Consider the following 27,506-nt stretch of genomic DNA (forward strand, 5'->3'; position numbering starts at 1 on the left):
AAAGAAATAGGCTTATTCTTGATATGTACTTCTGTTCTCCTAGTTATGAGATTTTAAAATGTCTAATCTGTTTGGGTGTCTATAGCCCCAGACCTAAAATGATAGAAGCAAGAAGTGCCCGCCAACAAGATCAAGAGAAGTTTGCTGTTTGTAGAACCTAAGACGGTAAGCCTAGTAGCCCCAACCCAATCATATTAACTTCATGTTGTACATGTCGCTAACTTTCCTTAAAATGCAGGGCACTTATCACCTATTTGTTAAAAAAAATTCATATGATATTAGAGTGGATTTAATCTTGAGAATCAAATCATGGCAACTACTTAGACAAAGATGCACCTTTTGGGAGCATTCTTAGAAGGCCAACTTTCAAAGTGTTAGCTATTTGTTTCGTGCATGCTTTGTTGATGTGTTTATGTCCGTGTTAACTTCACTCATCAATCTGAGTACCTTCTTTGCTTGCCACCAATGCCTTTACATATGTGTTGTTGAAATCATTAAATGTCTCTACATCGTTATCCTTGATATCATCAAATCTCTTTATGCCTCCATCATCATGTCCAACTCTATCATATTTCTGCCACAAACTTTAAATCAAAACTTACATGCTCAACTTGAGAAGATGTATTAAAAATGGCTTATAGAATATTCATATTAGATTATGATCTTTTCTTTGTGTACAATCTTAAATATATAACACATAGATTCCTCATCCTTTTAGCTTAAGCGTTTGAGTTGAGTTGAGTTAAATAATATATTTAATTTTCATCTAACATATATCTTAAAAAAATAGCGTAGACTTTTTTTTTTTTTTGAAAAAGTGGATAACCCACATTCATTAGAAAAGGTGAAACAGTAATAGAAGCTGAAGCTATACAAAAGAGCCACAAGAAGTGAAAGAACAACAACAACAAAAAATAAAACACAACAAGAGCATAAGTCCTCTAAAGGAACAAGGAGACATTTCGAGGAGCAAAAGATGCTAGAGACTAGCCCGCGCCAAGGGAAGGAGGTCACACTTTGGAGGTATCCAACATTGGTGCCACTTTCCTAGAAGAGAGGAATTCCAAACTTCGCTTAATCTTCATTGTTGGTTCTTCAAGTTTTGCCTTTTTTGAGTCAAGAGCTGCATTTAACCACAAAAGCAGCACACGCTCAATCTTCATAATAATGAAAATAGTTGGAAGACAATTATAACTGAAAATGAGTGCATTTCTCTCAATCCAAATGTTCCACATAATTGATTTCACTAGTGAATCCCAAAAAGAAATTAAGGGTTCCCTCACATTTTTTCTCCAGTCCTCCCAAAGGTCCAAAAACAACATAGGGGAACAATGGACTTCAAGGAGTTGCCCAAAGTAAGTCCAGATATTGGATGCCATAGGTCAATGCAAAAGAAGATGGTCCATAGACTCAATATTTGCGTGACACATCACACAAGTGGATGTTTGCAAAACATTGCATCTGCGTAAGGCTAAATTTTCGAAAGTCAAGATCTTATTGTCCCAAGCTAGCCAATTGAAAAGGTTAATCTTTTTTGAGCAACATCCTTTCAAAATAATAGGGGACCAATGACAACACAGTCCCCATCATTGAAGAAAGAGTAGAAGGATTTGACTGAGAACCTTCCATTCGCTGTTAACTTCCAACACCTTTCATCAACCGTCATCAGGTCTTACATAGTGATGGTGGTGAGTAACTAACTACCTTATAGCCGGGGAATCAGCCAATGGAATCTCAAGAGTCCTATTTGCAAATTCCCGGATCGTTCCTTCTTTGTACTGAGATACTTGGAAAAGAAGAGGCCAAATATCAGCAGGAGCACACCCATCCACCCAATTGTCCAGCCAAAAAAGAGTAATGGCCCAATTATGGATAATTAAACACAAATTTTTCCTAAAAGCTGGCAGAGAGTGAAGGATGTCATTCCAAAAAAAGGATCGCCGACCACGTTGCTTGTGGAATAAGTTCCAAGTGGGGATTCCCTTGAAATAATTTTCTCGAATAATGTCTTTACCGCACCAACCTTTGTCCGGCATAATTCTCCACCACCATTTACCAAGCAACGCATTGTTGAAAGTTTGTAAATTTAGAATTCCCGAACCACCTTGTTCCCGGGGTCTGCAAAGTCTTGTCCAACTCACCAGTCTAATTTTGCTCCAGTGAGCATCAGGCCCAGACCATAAGAAATCTCTCCTAATCTTATTGAAGCTCTTAGAGACCCATAATGGAAGCTTAAAAATTGACATCCAATAGGTGGGGATCATGGTAAGGACTGAGTTTACTAGAGTGAGTCTACCATCCAATGAAAGAAACTTGGATTTCCAGGTCAATAATCGAGATAAGATTTTGTTTAAGAGGATGTCCCAATCCTGCAGTCTAGGTCTTCCCCCTGAAACAAGTATTTCCAAATAAGTAAAAGGAAGGGAGCCAGAACTACAATTAATCACTTAGTGAAAGAAGAGTGCAGTTCAAGGTTTCTCAAGGAAGTAAATAAGCAAGTTTTTTCTGAGTTAACCTTAAGATCTGACATGAGTTCAAAAGTGTAAAGAATTAGTTTGATAATACAAAGATCTCCCCACAAACACACACACACACACCCGTTGTTAACATCAGAAAGCCATCAGCCTATTGTAGATGACACATTTTAACTCTAGACTCTCCCAGGGACACTCCATGAAGAATACCATATCTAAGAGCATTGTTAAACATGGTGCTGAAAACGTCCACCACTAGGACAAATAGGAGTGGGAGAGGAGGCCTCCTTGTCTGAGTCCTATGCGGTATCTGATTTAACCACTAAGACTACCATTAATTAGAAATTTAGCCTTGGAGGAAGTGAGGATGGTATCGAGCCATCCAATCCATTTATCACTAAAGCCCCTAGCCTTAATAATTCAAACATGAAGCACCAATCTAACGTGTCAAAGGCTTTGGCAAAGTCCACCTTAAGTATCAAACCTGGAAGGCGATGCTTTTGCATGAAGAAGATGATCTCTTGAGCAGTGATAATGTTATCAATAATGCATCGACCTTCGATGAAGGCCGATTGAGTCGCATCGACTAATGAGTCAATTTTTAGACTCAGACTGTTGGCTAAAATCTTAGACACTATCTTAAGTTATGAGTTGCTTAAGCTAATAGGATGATAATGAGAAGGGTCTTCAGGAGTCTGGGTTTTTGGGATTAGAGCAATGTTGGCCCAGTTGATTCTTTCAAGGCTGGCCCTCCCCCAATAGAAATCATCACAGAGCTTAAAGATATTTATCTTAATAATTTCCCAATATTTCTGAAATAAAAGGATCGGGAGGCCATCAGGGCCACGTGCTTTATCCACCTTCATGTCAAAGACCGCCCTTCTAATTTCCTCTTATGTGAATGGGGTATATAGCGATGATAGATCATGATGTGATTTAGTACCGAGAAGGTATTCCAAGTTAACCTAGGCATGGAAGGTTTGCGTAGAACCACAAAGGTTTTGATAGAAGGAGGTGAAGGTGTCTCCAATCCTTCTTCTATTATCCACCCTACAATTATCATGAAGCACCCAAGGAATAAAATTCCTATTAAGCCCATCGTTGGCTACAGAATGGAAGAAATTAGTATTTTCATCACCTTCTTGGAGCCAAGTCATTCTAGCCCTCTGCTTTCAGTAGATCTCCTCCTGATTAAGAATCTGGATCAACTCAAATCTCAAGATTGAATCCTTGGTGAATTCCTCTTCATTGAGAGGGTGGGATTCTTTACAAATATTAAGGAGTTCAATATCATGTAGAAGCACAAATTTTTTATGTTTTATCTACCCAAACTCAAATTTCACCCAATGTTTGAGTTGCACTCTGATTCTAGTGATTTTCTTTGCGAGGATAAATGCTCCACATGCCAAGAACAGCGCAGGGCTCCACCAATCCTTGATTAGATCCAAAAAATTATCAACCAAGCACCAAGCCTATTCAAATCAAAACATGCCTAGAAAGGGAGAATGGTCCCCCGATTCAAATATGATTGGGACATGGTCGGAACCCAATTTGGGAAGACAATTTTGAATGACTTTAGTATAAAGTGTGATACATTCGGGACTAACTAGAAAGCTATCTAGTTTTACCCAAATCGGATTCACTTGCCCATTAGTCTAAGTAAACCGTTTCCCAAATGATGGCCTATATATACATTGGAAATCATGTAGTATAACTATACAAACACTTGTATCAAAACAACATTAAAACTCCATTCCACATGCAACATTAAAATTCAGTATTGCAACCTTGTTGCTAGGGAACAAACAAGATCCAAGCTGATAACATTTGCAGAACAAAAAATTTAATTAGATTATTTTGATCGCCGAAAACAGGGTCTTTTCCCCATAAATTCATATAATGAACATTAAGATTGTCACTCTAGGTAGATGATTTCACGGTCACGGATTTGATGATGTCGATGAACTCCAGCTGCGAGGAATACAAAGAGAACAAAAAAGAGACGAGTGAAAGTTAGACAAACTAATATTGACAATTAAAGATGTTGGAATGCACCTGATAAATTTCATGGAGGGCTTATTTCTAAAGACACTAGACATGGCCAAAACAAGCATTGTTTGATGCCTTCCTACAAATTCTTCAAGATGTCCATCATAATGATAAAATTACCAGTTGACAGTCTCTAATGGTGATCTTGTGGGATAGAAAATATGCATCTGGCATCATGTTTGTGAAAAAGACACCAAATGATACATCAAAGCACAAATATCATATTTGTTTTGTGGGTTCTTTCATTTCTAATAGAGACAAGCCTCTATTATTAATTACCCTAGATTAGAAATATTAGGAACCTCCGATGAAGGGCAAAAAGTACAAGTAAGTGCAAGAAGATTTGCGAATTATAAATCTTGTTATTTTATTATATAAACATATTTATTACATCACTTATATGTATATATATATATTTTATCATTGTCGCTGCCTGTGCCTTGTCACTGCGTTGCCTGCCACTGCCTGCGCCTTGTTGCCATTTTGAGATGTATATCTCATTATTGCACTGTATGTCATTTTGAAATATATCTCGTTTCCATCTTCCATATATTTTCTAAAATCTGCCATTTCCTTGATCATTCTTGTTATTGCTTCAAGTAATCTTGTCATTGCTATCTTTTTTACTTGTTGCATACCCCTTAGTGCTCTTCATAATTCGTATTATTGTAGTCAACATCACTATCCTCCTCACCGTTGCTAAAACTTATGCCAGTTGATACGCTGAAGCTCTAACAAGGATTATTTTGAGTTTTTATACCTCGACACGTCTTTTGTTGATCCCTCATTGTTATCCCTATTGTCCTTTAAAGAAGGTGTAAGTACATAAACCTCATCAACAAACTCTGGTAGAATGTTCCAGATGCATATCGCTATTTGTAACTCCATTAACTTTGATGGTGTCTAAGACTTGTCTCACAGATTGGACATCTCAGTAACAGCTTCCGTATGTGGAATGCTGTAGTACTTTATTGAATGATTCGGCCATTTTTATCTCAGGATCCTTGGATGATACAAGAAGATGGTTTTGGGCTCCTTCCAAAATCTCCATTTCTTCACAATCCATTAACACCTTAGCTTATTTAGGAAGCTAAATCATTTACAGGTTTCTAAAAAATGCATGTATGCCTCTCATTCAACGTGCATGGTAAGTTATCGTTTATTTATTTTTATTTATTTATTTATTTTCCTTGAGATAACTCCATGTTTATCATCATCATTCTCGTCCCATGCACAAAGGTGGGTCCCGCTTGAGTATATGCATGTATATCATAAGTCCATAGGATGGATGGTTCTTTATTTTTTAGATCATGGGCTTCTAAATGTGTGAGCCGGCATGCATCCATGCAATTTTTTAAAGCTCCATGTGCACCTTTCGTCATGCATGAGTCACGTGATGATTTTATTTTTATTTTTTATTTCTTTTTATTATTATTATATATATATATTTTATTTTTTATTTTATATTTTATTTCAAGCCTGGAACCCATATTCATCATCTATTAGTGGTGGGCCCGATTTTTTTTTATTTTCTTTAATTAATTAATTATTTATGTCTCAAGGCTACATGCTTTCCATAATTTTTTATATGTTTTTTTTTATTCCCATGCAAGTTTTCTCATTCATTTTTTTCATTTTTTTTATTTATTTTTCTTTTACTTTCATCTCATGCACATGCATGCTTTCCTTTTTTTCTACGCATGATCTCTTGTGAATTTTTATGCGTACGCCTCATCATTTATCATTTCAATTTTTTTCATTTTATTTATTTATTTATTTTATTTATTTATTTATTTATCAAAAATACACATAGATATCAAATGTGAATCTCTTCACGAATAACATTTGCAATATTTGTGTGCAAATAAACAACATGAATGGCTACAATTCATACTGAATAATTTTCATATAAATCAAACCATACTAATTCCTTCTTTTTTTTAACCATTTCTCATCAATCAACAGTCTGATCCTTTTGGCATCTTCCCATTTTCCAATATCTGAGTACATGTTAGAAAGCAGCACATAATAACTTGGGTTATCAGGATCCAATTTCATAAGCTGCTCTGCAACAATTTCTGCAACTTTAGTATCAGTATCACCCTTTGCAGTAACTCTACACCAACTAAGAAGAGTGCCCCATACATTCACATCCGGTTTAATTCGCATTCTACTTGTTATGGATTCAAAACCTCCGGCCACACCCCCTTGCCGGCCGAGCATATTGACAATACATGCATAGTATGCCGGAGTAGGCTTGATGCTGTAATCATGTTCCATGGTATTGAACAAGTTCAATCCTTGATCAACCATACCACAATGACTGCATGCAGATAACAGGGAGATGAACATTACTTCATTTGTTTTAATTACATGCTCTAACATGTCTACGAAAAGTTCGATTGCTTCTTCTCCACAGCCATTGATTCTGTATCCTTTTATCATTAAGCTCCGAGATACAAGATCTTTGTTTTTCTTCTTGAGTCTATTGAACAAGGCATTTCCCTCGGACAGTTTGCCAATCTTGCGGTAAAAATCAATCAAAGCTGATGATGAGTATACTGTTCTTGTTAGTCGAGCGTGTATGTTTCTCCCGATATTGAAAGTTGTGTTAGCATAAGCAAGCAAAACACTCAACAAAGTAACACTATTCGGACAAACACCAAAGTCTTGCATTTCAGCAAATGTATGAATGGCATCAAAGAACAGCCCATTTTTGCAGTAAACTGAGACCATAGCCCTCCACAACATCAAATCTTTCACATGCACCTGACATAACAAGTGTTTAGCACTCCTCAAATCATTCACAGCTGAATAAAACCCAATCAACGCAGTTGCCACACAAATTTTGGATTTGAAACTGAATTTAATCACAACACAATGAACTCCAAGCTTTATAGTTTCCGAACCAGCACCAGTTATCACTCTGATAAGACATGAGATTTCAGAGGTTTTCAGCCTTAAACCTTCACAAACCATTGATTTAAACAATCCAAAGTTTCCTTCTCTCTGTCCTCTTGCCCCAATATCACTACAATGAGGAATACGATTTCTTTAAGGCATTCTATCAAGCACTAGATGGGCATGAGATTTGAATAAAATGTCTTCTCCATCCATGGCCGAGACTTGAGAAACCAAAGCACGAGCTGGTCAGGAGAAATTGGACTGCATAGTACTGAGAGAGCGGTGGCGCTTGAAGACGGCATGAATGTGGCGGAGGAAATCGGGAGGAGAGAGAGAGAGAGAGAGAGAGAGAGAGAGAGTAACACAAGCTAGTACGAAGTTCTTGGTGATCTCAGCACCAAGGTCCGAGAGACCAGAAACATGCAAATCAACCTCCTGTGGGACACCATCACTATTCCCTCCTTTAAACACAGCTTTGTCACTGATCTTGTCATAGTTCATGGGCCTCTGTCCATCTCGTTCTTCTCAAACGGCGCCGAAGACGAAGAAGAAGAAACAGTACGAGCAAAAGGACGAGCAGCAGGCTATGGAGGCAACAATGGCGATAAGCGGCAGCAGCGGTGACGAGAGACGGCAGCGGCATACTTGGCGGCATTATCTCAGCCATCCAAGCATGCCGCGGCGATGAGCAATGGCAACGGCGACGAGCGGCGGGTGATTTTTTTTTTATATGTACGTCTATATGAATACAGGGAGAGGAAGAGATATAGACCTTCTCTTTTATCTTCTTTTCTTTCTTTCACAATTCTTCTCCCACTGTTTTTTTCCCTCTGATCTCCCATTTTCCATCACCTTCCTCCTCTTTTAAAAAATTTTCTCCGTCCTTATCATTATCCCCCCGATCTTCTCGTTCTTACCCTAAGGGTGTGCTTGGGAGGAAGGGTTTGCAAGGGTTTTGAAGGGTTCATAAAGGAAGGGTTCTTTGAACCCATGCTTGGGGAGAAAAAATAGGAGGGTAGGCAAAGGTTTTGGAGGTAAATGGGGGGTTGAAAACCCACCATTTTCCTCCATTCATCAACCCACCAAAATGGTGGGTTGAGGAGGGTTGAATATTTTTTAGACGATTTTACCCTTCTAACATTTCTATAAATACAACTTATGTCTTTTTGAGGAAAATATGTATTATGGTTTATTGAAATGAAATATTATGTATTTTTGTAGTTTTATGGAAATTATTATTTTTTTATTTTTATGGTTTATTTAATTATTATTTGTTATAATTGCTAGTGCTACGATAATTTTTTTATTATATTGTGGACTTTTTTTAATTTTTGATGAATTTGTATGTTGAAATGATAAAAGGCCCAAACCAAAAAAATTTGGATTAGTTGTGCAAAAAAACATAAATAAAAAAATAATTCAAATGCTCTATGTTTTTTGTGTTTGAATTGGAGCAATATAAGGGTATTTTGGTAATAATATTACATAACTTTACTTTGCTTTGCTTCCAAACCAAATACAAAATAGTGAAAACCCTTACTTTACTTTTCCTTCCCCCCAAGCAAGATATGTATTCAATCTTTCCTTTCCCTTCCCTTCCCCTCCTTTCCATTACTTTATGAACCCATCCTTCACTTCATCCAAGCAAGCCCTAACCACCTGTGAAATCCCAGCAGATCAAACCCGCCGAATCACAACGGATCAAAATCGAAATAGGATAAGATTTTCATTTTTTTTTTTTTACATTTATATGTATATATTTTGATTAATTAATTATTTTTTTAATTAACTAATTAAATTTTATTATTATTATTATTTTTATTATTTTTTATTTTTTTCTTATTTGTTTTATTTTATTATTATTTTTTAATTAATTTCAAATTCGAAATTTGAAATTTAAAATTTTTTTTTTAACATTTTTTAAAAATTTATATGTATATATTTTAATTAATTATTTATTTTTTTAATTAATTAATTAAATTTTATTATTATTATTTTTTTATTTTTTATTTTTTTATCTTTTTTATTATTTTCATTATTTTTTATTTTTTTCTTATTTGTTTTATTTTATTATTATTTTTTAATTAATTTCAAATTCGAAATTTGAAATTTAAAATTTTTTTCTTTTTAACATTTTTTTAAAATTTATATGTATATATTTTTAATTAATTAATTAATTAATTTTTTTAATTAATTAATTAACTTTTATTATTATTATTATTATTTATTTTTATTTTTTTATCTTTTTTTTCATTATTTTTTTATTTTTTTTATTTTTTTATTTATTATTATTTTTTTCTTATTTTTGTTTTTATTTTATTATTATTTTAATTAATTTCAAATTCGAAATTTGAAATTTAAAATTTTTTATTTTTTATCATTTTTTTTTGTTCGTTCCCCTTTTTTTCACGCGGGATCCCCCATAATCATAACCTTGACTAAATCAGGAGAAAAGGATAAGATTTTATTTTAAAATTTTAAAAATTTAATTTTTTTATTTTTTTATCATTATTTTTTTATTATTATTTATTTTTTTGAAATCCAATTTGCCTCGGGATATGTGTTTGGATGCCTCGGTATTTGCACTTTCTCAAATAGCCTCGAGATCCGTTCTCATGCCACATAAAACTTAAGATTGCCTCGAGATGTGTGTTTGGGATATCCTAAGATTTGATATTGCCTCGAGATAGGTGTTCTCAGGGGTAATCTTGTAATTTGCCTTTATGCCTCGAGATATGTTCTCAAGGGCAATTTTGTAATTTGCATTTTGTATTTAACTTGAAATTTGCATTATAGTCCAAAACAATTAAATAATCAATTAAGATTAAGACTAGGACATTTAAATTTAAATTCTAAATATATCTATGATTAGGATATATTAGAATTTAAATTAAATTGGAATTTGGTTTACATTGAATTTTATTAGGACATGCGTTATATTATTTATATATAAATAGATCTAATTAGGATTATATATTAAATAGAGGATGAATCAAGAGAAGGAGAGAACACAAGTATAAGACTATCATGCATGTATGGATTTTAAGATGATGGTTAAGAATTATTCTCATACTCCGTCCAAAGTTCCTTTATCTCCTCAGCTGTAGTTTGCAAAGTGAAAATTATATCAAATAGTTGACATGAAATATAATGGATCAAGAATAATTATTATAAATAAAAGAACAATATTTACCTCTCAAACCATCACCAAGAACCTCCACATTTCATTCAAAGTAGCTTTCTCAAGCCTACTCTTTTCCTCTTTAGGAATACCATTAGAAGGTGTAATATCACCGACAATAGCTAGTGAACAAATTTCACTTTGAAACATAAAACATGTAAAATTCAAGCAAAATAACAAGGAAAGGGATGCAAACAATAACTGATAAAGTAGTCAGCTTATCAATAAGGGAGTTTAGGTGAATGATCCTATCACTAGAGAATTAGAAGTATGTTTCTGGAAAATTAGAAGTTAATATTTTTCCAGTAATGAGCCCACCAGTGAAAATGAAGTAGAAGCTCATCACTGAAAAATTATGCTGGCCAGAATTTAAACTAGTATTGATTACCTTCTGCAATATCATGCGCAATTGCCATCTTAATGCACCTATTTTAGCCATGAGATAAGGAATAATTAACAAGTAGCAAATTTCTTAGCAAGATGAAAAGAGACATTTACAGAATGGACAATTCGCAAGCATAGATAAGTACAGATAGAACATATAATAAGAACAAATGAGGTTAATACAAATATAATAGGATATGACTTGATCATTAAGGAAAAAAGAAGCTAGTAGATCATTACTCACATATGTCCCTTTGTCTGTAAACAACATTTGAAATAGTAATGATTAGTATGAAAATTATGGTTAAGAATAGAACTCAAGCATCTAATTGCTCTAAAAATTTCTAACGAATTGATTGATTCAATGAAACATTATAGTCCATACACAGAGATGTAGATCCAAATATGTGATCTTGTGCCACTGTATATTGTTTTTGAAATTTTGATCATTCCAACATTTTTGTGAGAGGCAAAAAATGACAATTGATTGACATACAGATCACAGAATTACCAAAGCATATTCATCTATGAAAATCTTGGAACATCAGTACAAGATTCTTCAATCAACCTTGTTCAAAGTCATGTAATTTGTTTGAAAGATTCTTGTCAATTTTGCTCTCTTCATGCTATTCATCCTCATCTATCAAGAAAACCTCCTTTACAATAGGTCTACTTATGTTCAGGTTAATTCCACACTGCATGAGACTTTCTATCCCTATATAGCTTGCATTCAGATTCAAAATATTGTATATTAAGTCGCAGCATAAGAATAACTTTGCGGGCCAAATTTACAGATGAGATATTTTCCATCCTTTTGACACATTTTAGCCTCCTTGGTGCGTGTAATTATTCTATTCATCATTAATAGATTTTTTTCATTCAATTACTGCTCTCCTAAAGCGACAAAGTATGCCTGCTTAAAGCAACATCAATAGGTTGAGCAACCATTGACATCAACTTACATAACATTGTTGTTTCACAGCAAAATGATGATATTCCTAAAAGTGTTTCTTCATATACAATGATATATATACCATTTTTTTCTCAAATCACAGAGAATTTACATGGATACCAAATGCGTTCACCAATTCTACCTGAAAGTGTCAAGAAGGGCTACTGCCCCAAAACAAAAAACTACAAAACAATCTTGTTGGACCATGATTATAGCATATAGTACTTCTCTTAAGCTAAATAATACTAAGGCTCTTTATGTTGTTTTATGAACTCCTGTGTAGCTTGGGAAAATCTTAACCCATTATTTAATAATAATTCCAAATAAGAAATTATCAACTAAATCCATGTTTTGGATAATTAGTGGCAATTTTCTCACCTTATCCCTCTTTGAATCTAGCTCAAAATCCACCAAGAACACTCCAGTTTTACAACTTGCATCTAATAATTCTTGGTGAAACTAATTTCTGTCACCACTACATGTTTAGGTATGCTATGAAACTAATTCTATATTTACCATTACAAATAAAAATGCCACAAAGAGATTCTCTTTTTGTTATGGTGAGTCTAAGGCTCATCTAAACAGTTCAATATTATTATGACCAACAATCTGTAGTAGTGTTACTAAAAGCGCTCGCTTAAGTGCCCAAGTGAGGCAAGGTGAGGCTATAATGCCTCATAACCCTCTAGGCGAAGCGCCATCAAAGAAGCACTACCTAAGCGAGTGCTTCAGCTCAGGCTCAAAGCAAAAAATGAAGAAAAGCATTGCTTTCATTAGTTTTCTCTTTTTTTACATTTTTTACATTTTTTAAATGGTTTCTAGGAAACTATATTATAGAGTAATAAGTGCCTTTTAGGAAATATAAACAAGTATACCTGGAAATCAAGAGCAAATAAAGATGGACCAGTTCAAGGTGACACTTCATTCTCAGAAAGGGAAAAAATGTATATAAAACAACACCTAAAATAACAAACAGGACAAGTTAGGTGCCCGTGGTTAATCCATTTTATCACACCAAAAAAAAATTTGAAGTAGCAACCAAATTTATTGGTCAACGCACCAACCTTGCACTGTATAAAGGATTTCGGCAGCTTCCATTAATGGTCTGACTTCGTTTTGGAATATTTCCGGCGCCACCTTCTTCCCACCAAATGGGTTTACAATTATAAACAACCTCTTTGGTCTGCCTGTTTTGAGAATTCAAATGAACTCATTATAGTTTTAAAAGACAACAGAAGAAAATCTATGATATCATTTGAGCAAAACATTAATATTTATCAACTCTGTATGAAAGAAATTCAAAAGTCTAAGCCTAATCAATTAGAAACTTTAAAAAATAAACTCTGGAAAAAGAAACTAAACTCAAAAGGGGATATAATATAGCAAGGAGAAAGTTACAAGAAAAAGCTTCTTGGAAGTAATTCTTAATTATCATGCTTAGGACAACAAAGAGGTCTTGCAATTAAACAAAGGCTAAATACTTGGCATGGTGGCACATAATCAAATCTCACCAATCATGGACAACTATTTAACTTTGATAGGCATTGAAAATGAAACCCTTTATTTTATTATTATTTTATCATTTTATTTTATTCTATGGTTTATTCATCCTATAATCTCTAGCATTTCCTATCAGCAAATTATTACACACAGGCTACTAGGGAAACAACAACAAAAATAAAACATTAAAATAGAAGCACAAACTGAAAGAGAAGGGTAGTATTTTCATATAAATTTTAAATTCACTTAAAAGAAAGAAAATGGTTATAATATAACAAACTGAAATCATGATGGCAATTTCAGTAGATCACAAGTCAATACGAAAAAGACAACGAAAAAGGGAACAATATCTAAACCAACCTCTCCCTATTAACACCAAGAATGTCATCAACGATCAATGCCATCAATGCCATGCGATACATGTGATCAGCAATAGATTCAGTGCCTTTTATTTCATGATTGACCCATCCCTTTCTTTTTGTTACCTATATAAGGACGCAATTGCAATGAAAAGTTCAAAGAATGTCAAAATATCACAAATACATAATGCAGCAAAATTGATGAAGAAAATAGTAGATTTTTCACAAAGGTTAACATGGTACAGATGGCAGAATAACGAAAAGTACATTCTTCACAAACACACACATAACCGGATATCCCCCTTGTGAAACATCATAACAACCAAAAGTAAGCAAAGGAAATGAATGTAGAATGAAATAATGCAGCAAAATATAGTAACACAAATTTCCCTATAAGCCAGATTAATAAGTTGTGGTCATTAGACGAACCAACTCATAAGCCTTCTGACAGAGGTAGAACACTAAGTACGACAAAATAATAAATTTATAAGACTCTAGACAAAGATTATGTACTAGTCTTCATCTAAAGCAATTGAATTGAAATCGGAACAAAAGAGAAACTGTAAGCAGCAGGAACCAAGTTATTTCAAAGTTCCATAGGAACCCAAAAAAAAAAAGCAGGAACATGATTTGAGGATGGTTTTAGACAATTACTATAATTAACACATCAAGTTAGCTTAGCAGATACCTGGATAAGAGGCACCACTCTCACTCTGCTCATAAATACGAACAGCTATATCAATACCATGATGCTGTATATATTTAATATAATATAATACCTGTAAACAGGATAGTGATAGGAGTATGGAGTTGGTTGATGAGTTACAGGTGACAAGAACCATCTCATTGCTGTAATTACAAGAGTGATGGTAAGGTTAAAAAAAACACACTAAAGATGTGATGTGTATTTAAGTATATATAGTACCATAACGAGGAGTGGGTGGCCGGGGGCGGTGGGTATGAGTAAATGGAATTTTATTCACATTTGCTTTATTTAAGCATAAGTAAATGGTTTAAGCTGCTCAACAAGCACTATAAACCAAAAGAAGTGATACACAAAGGGGATGATAGAAATGGTAAAACCAAAGAACATCAACAGATAAAATTCCCAGATAATTATCACAAAATTGGGTTTTTTAACAACATCAAACACAAAGCTCCCAAATAAATACCTGAAAAAACACATTGTTATCAATAAAACTAACAAAGAAAACTCATCTTTGAGAACAATGACATGAAGTAAAAAATTGAAAACTTTTTACACCATATACCTGATGGCGATAATTGAGATATCCCCTTGAACCGGCAACCAAGAAAGCCCATTTCGTCCCAGCTTTGCCTTCGCCGCTGTAGTCCGTGGAATCACCCAATAAATGAATTCATCATTACTACTATCTACTTTATACCTCCATCATGAATAACAACAAAACTCATACAAAGATCATTAACATCTAAAATAGTTATTAAATCCAAATATCAGTTTATGCACCAACACTCTACAACACAAGTGATTTAATGTTCTTTGATAATAAAAAATTTAAACATACATATAAAGAATGGAATGAATTTAGTATTGGTAATAAGAGAACATACCATACCCTTATAGTTATGTGCGCGAAGGAAAGTTTTGCAGCCTGAAAAATAGAAAATCACACTGAATGACAATTCATGACATTTACCTTCAACAAAAAAATTTGAAAACATTGGAATGAATTGTTGCTAAATAAATTGAAGTGAACTATGGCTTGAATTGTTGCTTCATCTTCTTTATATGCCAATTGAAGAGAAACTAACTTCTACACCAACAACATCAAGAAGACAAAATTCAAAGTAAGCTTTAACATATATCCTCTTCATCATTCGGGTCATCAAGAGTGTTGTCAGCAACGAGTGTGGTGCGAAGCCTTTTTCTCGTTGGAGAGTGCTCATCAACATGCGATTGTGCCTCCACTGTTGGTGCTCTAGGGATAGATGGCGTGAGAGTAGCAACATGCATATCAGAGAGGTCAATGCCCTTCAACCTAAGTGCTGCAAGCAATGACATTTCAAATGACTCACGACGAGCCCACTCAATCCACATCGCATCATGTTTGGCTCGCATTATATCATGCTCGGCAAGCATTGCATTGTGCTTAGCTTGGGTTTTAGCAAGCTCTGCCCGCAACTCCTTAATTTGGTCATATAGTTGCCCACTTGATTGAGAATGCCCCGAACGTGTCTTGTAATTGATTGAAGACATTTTCTTACTTATATTACCCTTTCCCAACACTCTATTACGACTTCCGATAGCAATGAGGTCCCACAATTCATTTTGGTTGATAGAATTTTCATCTTCCCCTTGATCGCGCTTATCTGCAAGGGCTTTATCAAATTGTTCCTACATCCATAAAAAATTAGATCCAATTAATAAAAAAATATTATATAAATGTCTAAAGTAACCTATGAAAGCAATATATCTATATATATAACAAATCAAATAAATTGATGTAAATAAATAAATAAGCTTATATTGTGAGAGATTGCAATGTTTAAAAATATATATATTTGGATATAGTGTTCACAAAAACAAAATCCTTGCTTGAACAATCAATGTAATTTTTGCAAGCATCAATTTTAACCACAGGTAAACCCAATTCATTCATAGTTTTTCTATGATGGTAGTAATCAGTCGGCATTGTGTTATCTAACGAAAGAACCTCCTTAATAGCGGTGACCATGGTATTAAAATTAGCCTCAGACATATTAGCATCAGATTTGATAGATAACATCCTAGCAACGAAAGGCAACTGAGAGTGATTCTGACAGCCCACATATAGGGGTTGATCAGCAGCTTTTAATACATCAAAAAATCTGTTAGACAATTGACTTATTTCATCACTCTGCAAACCTGAAACTGACTCATCTAATGGTGGTTGCACACTTGGACCAGCTTCATCATAACAATGAGTGAATTGGTGGAACATGAGAACGAAGACAATCATATATCATCCTTTGATCCCAAGTCATCTGCTCATCCTCCTGTGCTATATGATATGAAGTCTGATCATCAACCTCCTTAAGCTCTTCACTAATTGGGAATACTTCTTCACCATGGCAAGTCCAATTCCAATAGCACTCTCTAAACCCCCGGCGATACAAATGCAAAGTGACATCATTTGGATGGAGGAATCTCCTATTTTTGCACTTGAAACAGGGACACCTAATATTTTCTCCATTTTTATATGAGTCGTCTTGATTAATTGCAAATTGAATAAATTCATCAACCCCAAGAATGAATTCATTGGTCAATCCTTGTCTTCTGGGTAGATTCTGATTATACATCCACTGCCTTGTCAACATTTTTGTTCCTACAATCATGGATTCTAGTTACTGAACACAAATTCAATAGTCATTGAACACAAATACGGCATTAGACAATAATTAATGAATTTATACACACACATGCTTGTCGCTGAATTCTAGTTACTTCCAAGCATTTATATCAGTTCATTAAGAAATTAGTGGAGATAATGAACATTTCTTTTAGTAGACATGATGGGTAAAAGGTAGACTAAACCCCCACTTGTTTTTTCTTAGTTCTTCACATTAATATTTGACTCCATATCTAGATGTGAGTTATTTGCATAACTCTATTTTTTATTCTTTTTGGTAGATTATACAGTTTGGAGAAAAATTGTTATTGTTATCTTATTGAGCCATATCTTGATCAACATATCTAACTCAGTTAGATGTCCTGCTTTGTCTGTCAACTCCTACTTTGTTTTGGCAACTTTGATTAGTGTAAACCCTGTTGATATGTGCCTAATAATTGGTGCTTTTTAGTTATTTCATCTTTGACTTAAATGCATGTCCGCAACTTTGAAAGGGTGTTGTGAAGTCTTGCAAATTAGGCTTGTGTAGCAGGTTTATTTTACATTCTAATCACTAATCAGATGTATTTTTGGCAGCAAAACTGTTTCATATTGATCATAGTTTTACTTCTCTTTTTTTCCCAACATTTTGGTACTAATTACAAACTCTGAAAGTTCTTTATGACTTCTATGTTTCTATCATGTGCCAGCTACACTAGGTTTTCCTTTGGTTTTATTCCTGATAATAAAATGCATTGAGCTCTAGTAACATTCTATTTAAATATATTATGCAAGACATGGCATCATTGGACACCTAGATCAAGAGTCTAGTTTGTAGAAATGTATAATCTATCAGTGTGAAGATTGGTCATCAATAGGGAGATAACATAAAATAGTGAGGGATGTAATAATTATAAAGATCAACTATAGATTGTTATCTTGTTAAAAAAATTAGGAAGATGAATAGATGAAGATCCTCATGGAATTACCAAAAACCTCATGCCTTTTGTACACCTGAAAAAAAAAGAAGCATAAACTGGCTTCAAAGAAAGTATGGCATTATTTCTACAAGCAATTTGGAGTCAAACATTTACGTAGCATGATAGAAATATAAACCAAACTGCCCTCCAAATTTATAGTAAGAAAAATCTGAATACAAATCTAATTATGAAGATTCTTATTCAAATTTTGATGCTTAGGATACTAATTTTGAGCATATAAAAGGCAATTGTTGAAAGAATGAGTGATGGTCAAAAAAAAAAATGCAAAAGATGCAACAGGCATGTTTGTCCCATGAATAGAAAAATTTCCTTTCCAAGCATGCAATTTTTGTAGATATAATCAGTGATAGCAATGCAGAAAAAATAAAGATAGTTTCATGTTAGCAAATTATTACAAGAACAAAATTTAATAGAAAAGTGTACAAATTAACAATGTATACGGTAAGCCAATATTCAAAGAAATTTTGGATGAAAATTGGAATATCAATAATAACAAAATTTTTATAAATAAAGATTGATTCAGAGTTTAGCTTTCTCATACAAGAGCCTGAAATCCTATGAATTAAACCTACAACTCACAAGTTAAGCTTACAGTTTTAGTAAATAAGAAGTTGATATAAATTAAAACATGGTAATTTAATGACATTACAACATTATTTTTCCATGAGATGGAAACTAAGCTAATACGTGAATTGGGTTTTTACCAGCTTCAGCTTTATCTAGTTTAGTAATAAGTCACATCTTCATCATTGCTTCCTAGATTTTTTAGAGGAAACTAGCAAGTTTCCTTTGTAGTAACATCTTTGGCAGTTACTTGAATGCATAAATTCTCCATGACACAGATTAAAGTGCATGTCATTTTCGTGAAATGGATAAATATTCATTCCAACAAGTTAGTATTAAAATTTAACTACAACCATGCGTAACCATTTCTCCTAACCATAGAATGCAATATCTTGATTAATATATGAAACACTTACAATAAATACTCAACAAAAACATATTATCACATATACACACACCAAAAAAAAAACTCAAAATACAAAACATACAAGGATAGCATTCATTAATCGACATAATAAGGTCATTCCAGTTGAAGCAAGAAGATAATTTTAATCACTTTAATGACATGACTAGTCTCAAACTCAAAGCTGCAATTAGATATTAAATAATCACAATCTAAGCCTAGTTGAACCAAGTATATACAAACTATTAAATTCACGGACAAACTGAAGAGCTGAAAATGATTTCAGCTCAGAAGTCAAACAACTACAGGATGAAGATGAACTAGTGTCATTTTCACCTTCATATAGAAAGTGTTATAAAAATCATTAGTCGGAAGATACAGGAAATGTGGTTACCAGAACATTGACACTGCTATATTCAATCTTGAGCTTGGCCTAGGGTGTCTCTTGTTCTGAAAAACCAAGCAGTGATGTGACAGAATAATTGGGAGCTTTCAACCTAAAGGTACAAATAGAATATGCATAATCCTGTGCAAGAATGCTCAATGAAGAACTAGGAAATATTTCAAGGAACATTGGATAATAATGGATTATCATGTGCATTTACCAGCATATGCAACAGTGGCTCCTGATGCCAATCTTCCCAATGATGCCAGGAGATACATAATAGCAATCACCTGATCAATAATAAGTTTTACTTACAGGGTTAGTGCAAATATTACTATAAATGCATGCATGGATACAGCAAAAGAAGAGTTGAGTATTCCATATGAATTAGATGAGACCATGGCCAAAAATCCTAAGATTGCCTTAAGGTGTTTTCTTCACTACATGCACTTCACCAGACCTTTTATTATTTAATTAAATTGGGAAATTAGGCGAGAAAGTTTGAAAGAGTAAGAACCTTAAAGAATAGCCTTTTGTCATGGCCTGTTGCAGCGACCCTCAAGACAGATTCAGCTGCCCCGATTGTATTAGCCAGGCAGGCGAAAATGATATTGGTTGTATCCTGAGAAATCTGCCATTCAAGAGGATCCACAGGTACCCTGCATAATAACCAACAAAAAACAATATCATAACAGATCTAACACCAAGTCTAACACAAATAATAATATGTAAGGATAATGAATCTAAATGGTAATAACAACTCTAAACTTTAGCATTCCTAATTATCACAACCCAGGAGTAGTAATTGAAGAAAATAACAATTGCACAAGTTCCTATGAAACTAGCATTCCTTCAAGAGACAAGTCATGCGAAATACAAAATCCTTTTCCATAACATATTTGATCTGTATCACATCCTTTAGCTCAGGGAAATTTTGGTCTGACCAACGAATGCAACATTGATATCGAAACATAGAATCCCACCATGCTGAAAACTGACAGCATTCCTTTTAATCCGAATAATCCCAAAAGCGTATATTTCTCCATAACTCAAGAATTGAGACTAATCAAAAAGAGTGAAAACTCTATAATTCTAAACATGTATCTCACTTCAAACTCAAACTAAAGAAACTCTCTCTCTCTCTCTCTCTCTCTCTCTCTCTCTCTCTCATCTCATCTTATCTCATCTCCTTTTCCATGCCGATATAATATCAATAAAAATCCAATCGTTTTCTTTCTTTTTTTTTTGTTAAAAAAAAGGAAAAGCCCAAGCTTTCTCTCACTCTCTACTCTCCATGAATGGCTTTCTCATATCTTTCTTCTTCTCATTAGAAAACAAAAAGAAGAGAAGCTTCCCAAGAATCATAGCCTTGCCCACAAATTAATATTACCAGTGACAACAGATAGAATACACTAGAACCCTTAGTCAAGCAAACAAATTCAAAGAATCAGTAACCATAACCCCAAGCCTAGTATCTTGAAAAACAATTTCAATCAACAAAAATCAAAGCTTTCCATACCTGAATCTCTAGACAAGAAAATCTCTAGATTATCAAGCAAAGAACAACATGTTAACTGAAATCACAGCAAACAATGTTATAACCTCAATATAATCATACAAACAATGAAGAAAAAAAATAGGGGAAAACAAAGTTGCATACTCCTTGAATTCTCTTTCCAGTTACTAGGCACTTTGGCTTACTCGCCCTCTTCTTGGCGTATTGGTAAACAAGCTTCCCACCTGCATTTTTATACTAAATCATTCAATAAACCCAAAAAAAGGCACTTAACAAATAGTATAACATCCAAATTTAGATATCAACCTATTGCTAAGTTTAAAACATAAACACTACAAACTAAAAATAAAAAATATAATAGTTAATTATTATTTTTCTTTTTTAATTTTCCTTATTCATATGTGTCCTTGTTTTTTTTTTTGGTGCATGATATTCAATATTCATGATGCACAAGTTGTGCACGAAGGTGAAACGAAACATCATGGGAAATTGGAATCACAATGATAAATGGATGGATCATACTGTATGACTGCAGGAACATATGATCAAGCATTTGTAGGCCACACAAAGTTACTTGCTTTAATTTTAAAAAAGAAAATTTATATACTAGGGTTCACATAAAATAATTGGAAGTCTTTTGATTTATTGCAGGTATTTTGAAACATAAATTGCATTTAGGAATCCAACTGTTGGCAAGAAGATGAGTGATATTTTATTTTTTATTTTTTAAGAAAAATCAATAACAAGACCACTCAAAGTCACATTTTAACTTCTATTTCCGGTGCATGATTAAAATAAAATAATTTTATAAAAAAATTAATGGTTTGTTCAGAGGGAGAAAAATCACCCAAAATAATTTTATTTATGTATGGTGTTTACAAAGGAATATACAAACAAAATGGTTTGCTCCAAGTAGTGTTCAACACCAATAAAATGGCACAATCACAACAAATAAGAAGAAAATTAGAATTGACATATCCATATAATATGAAAATATTGAAAGAAAAAAAAAACAGGATCATTCAAAATAAATAGGAAACCAATAAAATCAATGTTAAGTATCAAAACTCATTACTTTGACAGAAGAAAGAGTGAATTATCATAAATATCTTTCTCATGGCCAATCCCAAAAGATAACTACAGTAACACTACTACTCAAGGTGATGGAATATGAGAAAGAATTCAAATGGCCTATAACTTCAAGAGGCATGAAGCATCCAGAAGTAGAAGTAACATCCAAAAATCAATATGTGACATTTACTAAGGAATATGCAAGCATAAGGAGCTCACTCCAATAATTAGTTTATTGTCACTTTAATTCCAAACTAACCATCAGATACTTAAATGAAACCACTCATAAATGTCTTCCTCATGGCCAATGCCAAAAGATAAATGCAGCAACGCTACTACTCAAGGCAATGGAATATGAGAAAGAACTCAGACGGAGAAACTTCAATGAAGTTTCATCAACATCCAAAAATTTATATTTCTGACGTTCACTGAGAATTTGCAAGCATAAATGGCTTGCTCTCAAGAAGTGACAAGGGCTTGGGAGTGATGTTTAAATTTGCAAGCATAAATTTATATATCAACAATCAGCAATTAGTTAGTGTTTCAGATATTATCCACGGTTTAGAGATTGCAACATCCATCTTACAGGTGCAAAATTAACCACAAGAAAGATTAATTCAATCAGCTGTTGCCGTTTGATTGGTGAAGAAATCCAGAGCTCAAACAACAACAATATTTATATATACATATATGCATGGGAAGAGTTAATCCCATGTGTTCAAAGATATATAATTATATATCTACACCTCAATAAACTCATCATGTACATTGTCTATCTTCAAACCGAAGACTTAAAGATATATATATATATAACAATAAAGAGAAAAGATCTGTTTCTTGAAAAATAACTAACATTAATGGTAGACCTGGCAGCAGAGGATGCATTGTATAACTAATACAAAGATAGATCCTATGGGCCGCAACTACAGTTACAAATAATCATTCATCAGTTTAAAAAACATGAGAATTGTTCATGCTAAATATTTTTGGTTCTTCTGTTTTTACATGGTTTTTTGCTTATCTCTAGCTAGTAGGCCATGCAGTACAAAAAGATGGCACTTCTTAGAAGCAGAGGCAGAGGTTTTGTAGCTTGCTGAGATCTAACGAAGCAAAGAACACCAAGAAAGCTATTTTCATCGCATGGAATGCACAGCTTGGAATCACAATTAAAGAACAAAAAAAAGAAAAAGAAAAAACGCCAAAGAGTTCACCCCCGATCATACCACCTCTAATCCTTCAGTTCATGTTGATGCTTCCCTTCCTCCTCCGAGCCCCTGCAATGGCCACAGAGAGAGGGAAAACATATTCAAACCCTAAGAAGAACACATTATTCTGAATCTCCTCTGGATTTTAAAGAAAAGAAACAAGCTAAAGACAGTGATCTCACTACCGATCATCACCGATGTTCCTCTTCCTTCTAGCTCCTCCAATGGCAATAGAGAGATATATGAAAAACAAATCCAAACCGTAGAATGAACACCTCTTATGAATTCTCCCCAAATCTTTAGAATTTCAAAAAAAAAAAACAACACCCTAAAGAGCTCACCACCGATCGCATCCGCCCTCGATACCCCCTTTCACTGTCGCTTCTCCTCCTCCTCGTAGATTCTCCAATGGTGGCCGCAAGAGAGAGAGGAGCAATAAATAGCGAGATCCAAAAACAAAGAAGGAGACGATGCCAATGGCAGTGAAGAAGCTTCAATGGGGGCAGGGGATTAGGGTTCGTGAGCAAGAGGGCTTTAGATGTTTTGAGAAATATTTTTTTTTCTTTTAATTATCATAACTAATAAAAATTAATTTATTAAATATTTAATATATGTGATGTGTCTCTGTTTAATAAAAATACAAAAATATATTAAATATATTTTTTTAAGACCATATTTTTGCATCGATATTAACTTATTAATATATTTATATTTTTTTGATCTGTATTTGATATAGCATTAATAAATTAATATTTTTTTGGTATAAGTATTTCGACATCAGTATTCATATATTATTATATTTATATTTTTGATAATCAGATTTAGTACTCAGCATTAATATATTAATATATTTATATATTCTAAGACTCATGATTCTAGACTAGTATTAATATATTTATATTTTTTTATATTTTTTAAGACTATATTTGACACGATGATTAATAAATTAATATTTTTTTGATTATGATATTTAGACCAGTATTCATATATTATTATATTTATATTTTTGGCACTGTATTTGGCACGGCATTAATATATTATTATATTTATATTTGACACGGTATTAATATATTAATATATTTATATATTTATCACAGTATTTGGCACGATATTAAAATATTACTATATTTATATTGTTGCCATGGTATTTGACACGGTATTAATATATTATTATATTTGGGTTTTTGGCAGGTATTTGGCACGGTATTAATAAATTATTTTTTTAAAAAAATGTTTGGCATTGCATTTGGCATGTCATGTAAAATTATTAAATTTGTATATTTGGCACGGAAGTAAATAATATTTTTTAAAAAAAATCAAATATTTGACACGGAATTTGTTAGTTCCGTGTCAAATCTTGTAACAAATTTGTCACGATTTTGTTTTCGTGCCAATTTTACCGTGCGGATTTGGGATTTTTCATATAGTGTATAAAAGATGAATTTTAGGGCTATAATTCTCGTTCATCTTCTCCAGAAGGTAGATGCCACAATTAGTCTTGGATGAAGGGAATATCTTTTCTACTAGGATCTGATTCAAGTAGGGACTAAGCACATCACCATTAGAAATAGAGCACAGTGGTATTGGGGTTTAAGGAGGATTGTAGATTATGTGGTAAAATGGCATAAATGGCACCATGAGTTGATTGTAGTTTCCATGTTATCTTGCTTTGTGAAACTTTGTGAGAATAGCAAGATGGGCATTTCATGTGTATGCTACTGAATAGCTTATTATCCTTTGAGTTGGCCTTGGACTTGTTATTGAACCCAAATATGTGAATTTTAGAAATTGAAATAAAATAAATAATAAGAGTAGTCTAAGACTCAACTGTGGCGTGATTTGCATAAGTATGCATAATTTGATTGCATTTAATTTATTAGAAATAAGAGTATTGATACCAAGGAGAATGAGTAGTGATAGACAAAATATGTGAGAAGGAATGAGTTCTATATTCATTAAACCAACCCATATAAATACAAGAATGATGTATACAAAGAGGGTGTACACTTAAGGGTATATATGTATAAATATACAGTGCATATACAAGTAATATTATTACTCTAACACACCCCCTCAAATTCACAGTGGGTTATAAATAGAGAGTTTGTCAACTAAAAACTGAAACCGAGAGACAGTATGTGCCTTAGTGAAAAGATCAGCAAGCTGATGTGTAGAGGCAACATAAGGAAGAAGAATACTGCCAACAAGATAATGATGACGAACAAAGTGAAGGGTGACCTCAAGATGCTTCGTGCGTTCATTGAATACAGGGTTAGCAGTAATTTTAATGGCACTCTGGTTATCACAGTGTATAGGAGTGGGGGCAGAAATAGAAACACCAAAGTCCATCAAAATTTGTCTTAACCAAAGAACCTCCTTAGCAGTGGAGGACATAGCACCATACTCAGCCTCAGCAGTAGAAAGAGCAACAGTAGATTGTTTCTTGCTTTTGCAAGAGATAAGGGAATCTCCAAGGAAAATGCAGAAACCAGTAGTAGAACGTCGATCGGAGGCATCACCGGCCCAATCAGCATCACAATAGGCGCGCAACTCAAGAGAAGATGAGGCAGATAAAAGTAAAGAACGAGATATAGTACCACGAAGATAACAAAGAACTCGTAAGAGGGCAGCATAATGAGTAGAATGAGGAGCACTCACAAACTGACTAAGAACACGAACAGTATATGCAATATCATGTCGAGTAATGGTCAGATAGACAATAGCACCAACAAGTGCACGATAGCGAGTAGGATCAGGCAGAGACTCACCATTAGAAGAAGAAAGTCGGTGATGCAGCTCAATAGGAGTAGAGGCAGTGCAGAAATCCGTGATATCAGCTCGTCAAATAATATCAGATATGTACTTTTGTTGAGACACCAAGTAACCTCGACGAGAATTAGTAACCTCAAGACCTAAAAAATAACGAAGAGGGCCAAGATCTTTCATCTGAAAGTCGGTGTGTAATTATTGTTTCAATGAAAGAACAGTATCAACATCATCACCAGTAATAACCATATCATCAACATAAAGAAGAAGAATAGTGATGCCACAAGTAGTCTACCGAGTAAAGAGGGCATAATCATGAGAGCTTTCGATGAAACCAAGATTGAGAACCACATTGCGAAATCGCTCAAACCAGGCACGAGGAGCCTGTTTGAGTCCATAGATAGCCCGGTGAAGATGACATACATGCTGAGAAGGATGAGAGAAACCAGGAGGAAGAGTCATATACACATCCTCAGAGAGGTCTCCATGTAAGAAAGCATTGGTGACATCTAACTGATGAAGTGGCTAGTGACGAGCAGCAGAAATAGCGAAAAGAAAACAAACAGTAGTTAACTTGACCACAGGAGCAAATGTCTCCTCATAATCAATGTCATACTCCTGAGTAAAACCATGAGCAACAAGACGTGCTTTGTGGCGCTCAATGCTACCATCATCTCTGGTCTTGACCCGATAGACCCACCGACAGCTGATCGGAATAACACCAGATGGTAGAGGAATAAGATCCTATGTATGCATGCGCTGAAGAGCATCAAGTTCCTTTGACATAGCCTATTGCCACTGGGGATGTTTTACCGCCTCACGATAGGACTACGGCTCGGAATGCGAGTGAATAGTAGTAAAAAAGGCTTGGAAATCAGGAGAGTGGGTAAATGAGAGAGAAAGGGTATACCGAGCAGGAGGACGGCAAGAACGGTCTGGGTAACGACGAGGGACAGCAAGAACATCTTCAGGAGAGGAAGGGTCGGCGGAGAGAGAAGACGAATCACCAGAATCATCAATACACCCAAAAGAAGGGGAAAGAGGAACATAGGATGTGTCTATGGAGACGTCAGGAAGGGGTATAGAATTGACAGTGGTGGTGGAACTCAGAAGAACTATGGAGGGGAGAGAAGAGGATGCAGTAGCAGAAGACTGAAGAAAGGAAAGATTTGTGAAGGATGAAGAGAAGTAAGGAGTATCCTCAAGAAAAATGACATGACGGGAAATACAAAAACGGTGAGAATGAGGATCATAACAACGATAACCTTTATGTTTAAAGCTATATCCAAGAAAAATACACATAGCAGATCGGGGAGAAAGTTTGTTTCTCTTGACAGCGGGTAAGAGAACAAAACAGGTGCAACCAAACATGCGAAGATGACCATAGGAGGGAGGAATGGAGTACAGACGCTCATAAGGTGTGATACCAGAGAGAGTGGTGG

General features: G+C 34.1%; 1 protein-coding gene across 28 annotated transcripts; it reads right to left on the minus strand.

Moving 5' to 3' along the window:
- Positions 1–4,390: 4,390 nt before the first annotated feature.
- On the minus strand, positions 4,391–23,851 carry LOC120265476. Of its 28 annotated transcripts, XR_005537658.1 has the most exons (14): positions 23,640–23,851; positions 23,484–23,510; positions 23,317–23,367; positions 21,167–21,246; positions 20,024–20,165; positions 19,727–19,796; positions 19,516–19,618; positions 15,397–16,180; positions 15,075–15,150; positions 14,583–14,652; positions 13,805–13,929; positions 13,009–13,131; positions 12,820–12,904; positions 10,735–11,034 (listed from the first exon to the last, which is right to left on the minus strand). XR_005537658.1 is itself a non-coding variant. In XM_039273406.1 (5 exons), the coding sequence occupies exons 1-3, from the start codon at positions 19,521–19,523 to the stop codon at positions 15,641–15,643; spliced, it is 573 nt and encodes a 190-aa protein (XP_039129340.1). In that variant the 5' UTR covers positions 19,524–19,612; the 3' UTR covers positions 13,074–13,131; positions 13,805–15,150; positions 15,397–15,640. The 28 variants fall into 28 exon arrangements, 1 of the variants encoding a protein (XP_039129340.1); XR_005537643.1 differs by adding an exon at positions 10,340–10,528 and having other exon boundaries at positions 10,621–11,034; positions 13,805–15,150; XR_005537663.1 differs by adding an exon at positions 18,143–18,167 and having other exon boundaries at positions 13,805–15,150; positions 19,516–19,571.
- Between the last annotated feature and the right edge of the window lie 3,655 nt (positions 23,852–27,506).

Source organism: Dioscorea cayenensis, chromosome 7 (assembly GCF_009730915.1).
Source record: "Dioscorea cayenensis subsp. rotundata cultivar TDr96_F1 chromosome 7, TDr96_F1_v2_PseudoChromosome.rev07_lg8_w22 25.fasta, whole genome shotgun sequence".
Lineage (NCBI taxonomy): Eukaryota > Viridiplantae > Streptophyta > Magnoliopsida > Dioscoreales > Dioscoreaceae > Dioscorea > Dioscorea cayenensis.

Coding starts and splice junctions, on each gene's coding strand:
- LOC120265476 (XM_039273406.1), bottom strand. Junction 16,181..18,142: donor CAAAAGGCATGAGGTTTTTG/GTAATTCCATGA, acceptor TTATGGATGTAG/GAACAATTTGATAAAGCCCT.